Here is a 2,447-nt window from a genome sequence, read left to right as displayed (position 1 = left end):
AAGTTGTAAGTAGGCGAGCCCCTGAAAGCAATAATGGGTCTTAGGGGTACCCCTTCTTTATGCACCTTGGGAAGTCCATAAAACTTGGGGATCGTAGAGTCCCCTGGCCTCATCCTGGTCCATTCCCGTTCCGTAATTAACCTCACCTCTTTTAATTTCTTCAATTCTCCCTCCACCTTCCTCTGCAACTTAGCAGTGGGGTCTGCTAGTACTACTTCGTAAGTGTTCATGTCCTGAAGTAGTGTCGTGGCCTTACCTTCATAGTCGCTCTTGTCCATAACCACCGTCGATCTGCCTTTGTCACTCGACAGTATCACTATGGACCGGTCTCGTCTTAAGCCTGTCAAAGCCTTGGTCTCCTCCGTAGTGAGATTATGTCCCCCGCACTGGTCTCCCCAGTGCTCCCACTATGCGCATCCTTGTGTCCTGTTTACCTTCCTCACTGCACGTCATCAAGTTGACTCCCGTTTCCACCGCAGCCAGGAATTCCTCTTCTCTCACACCTCCTTGCATGTTGAAGTTCAAACCCTTAGACAGGACCTTGGTCTCGGGTCCACTGAGTGGTCTACTCGAGAGGTTACTAACCCACCTTTCCGGCTCCTGCCGCCTAGTGTCTAATAATCTATCCAATTTGCGATCCAAGACTGTCCGCTTGGCTCCAGCCTTCGATCTACTAAGGCTGGTAATTTTAGCTATAACCTCAACTAACACACCTTGATCCAAGGACTGACCGAGTAGACGTCGGTGTTCTTCGATCTCCAAACCCAGCCGGTGTAAAGTTCCGTGATGATGGTCCAAAGCACATTTGAGCAGTCTGCGACCACAAGACTCTAAAACCTCCCTAGCTCGTTTGCTGTTTACCGGAGATTTAATCCTAGCAAAGTTGGGTAACACTTTCCGATTGCGACATATAGTGCAAAAACGTAGCTGCTCTCGCACTAAGCTCCTCTTGATTTCCTTGGCTTCCCACTTCCTGACTATGTTGAGTACCTCAACGCCATAAGCCTGTCCAATATTCATCAAAATATTTCATCAAAAGGTTGGGACGCCTATGGGCTCTCCAATCTCGGTGGTTTTGGCGGAAATGGCCATGCAGCGCTACGAGGAGGAGGTATTGGAGGATGCGCCACCTTCATTGAAGTTATGGGTAAGGTACGTGGATGACGTTTTTGTCGTTATGAATAAAGAAGACGTGGGACCTTTCTTCGAGCGACTGAATACAAAGAATGAAGCCATCCAGTTCGAGATGGAGAAAGAGGAGAACGGCCAATTGCCATTCCTGGATGTCATGGTGACGAGAAGCGGGTCCACACTGATGACGGGGGTTTATAGAAAGGACACCCATACAGACCGACTTCTGGACTATGGCAGCTGTCATCCGGCCACCCACAAAAGAAGTGTGATTAATACTCTGTGGTCTAGGGTGGAAAAGGTGTGTTCCACGGAAGATAGCAAGAAGAAGGAGAGGAGTCACCTGAAGAAGGTATTTAGGGACAACGGCTACCCGAATTCGGTGGTAAAAAAGGTGGACGGCACGACAACAGAGGGGAAGGATGGACGACAGACGACCGGACGCGACGCGGGTCACGGTCCCTTACTTGAAAGGGGCTTCTGAGGTAGCGGCCAGACTGCTAAGGAAACACGGTGTTGAAATAGCACACAAACCGAGGAACACTCTACATAGGGCCCTGACCAAAATTAAGGACACTGTGAGCCAAACGGACCGAATAGGGGTGGTTTACGATATTAGGTGCAAGGACTGCGAGACACATTATGTTGGGGAAACGAGCAAGAAATTGGCGACAAGACTGATAGAACACCAGAGGGCTGTTAGTAGAAAGGACATGAGTTCGGCCGTCTCAAGACACTGCGAGGAAACGGGACACGAAATGGACTGGCAAAACGCGGAAGTGAAATACGGAGGTAGTGGAAAAAGCACCAGGTTATTCTTGGAAGCTTGGTCAAGTGATGATAATAGTGTCAATAGGTGCATCACTTTAAACCCAATTTATAAGGGGGCGAAGGATAGGCTGGAGAAGAAGCTTACTTCTTAATATGTTTATGCTGTGTGGTTTATTTGTATTTGTTTCGACATGACGGTAGTGTGTTTCTTGATGTGTTTTGTATCATTCCATTTTATTTTCATTTTTATGTATGTAATTTTATTTATTTATGATATTTACTAACGGTGGTGGCATGCGTTACATGACTTTTGTTCCGCGTACCGTTGTGGCATGCCACGTCGTACAGCCTTTATGCCCAATCTTGGGGGGCATTTTTTTCATACTGCTTTTCTTATTTATTTCAATGTGTACTCTTCCTTTTTGTATGTTTATGATATTGATGGATTTTGTGTTCTTGTTCCAATTTCTTTTATTCGTGATATACATGCTACGCGGGACATTTGTTCCACGGGAGTGCACAGTGGTGCGACCCATCGGTAGCGG

The 2,447-nt window shown here is 47.2% G+C and overlaps 1 protein-coding gene across 1 annotated transcript; it reads right to left on the bottom strand.

Moving 5' to 3' along the window:
- Nucleotides 1-372: 372 nt before the first annotated feature.
- LOC143029768 (uncharacterized) lies at nucleotides 373-1,020 on the bottom strand. The gene has a single exon (XM_076192693.1). It carries the CDS (start codon nucleotides 1,018-1,020, stop codon nucleotides 373-375), a length of 648 nt encoding a protein of 215 aa, XP_076048808.1.
- Nucleotides 1,021-2,447: the final 1,427 nt, after the last annotated feature.

The sequence above is a fragment of the Oratosquilla oratoria genome, chromosome 1 (genome assembly GCF_046742065.1).
Source record: "Oratosquilla oratoria isolate Oo_2021 chromosome 1, ASM4674206v1, whole genome shotgun sequence".
Taxonomy (NCBI): Eukaryota; Metazoa; Arthropoda; class Malacostraca; order Stomatopoda; family Squillidae; genus Oratosquilla; species Oratosquilla oratoria.
The sequence above is the reverse complement of the archived record's forward strand: the minus strand, read 5'-3'. Positions and strand labels throughout refer to the sequence as shown.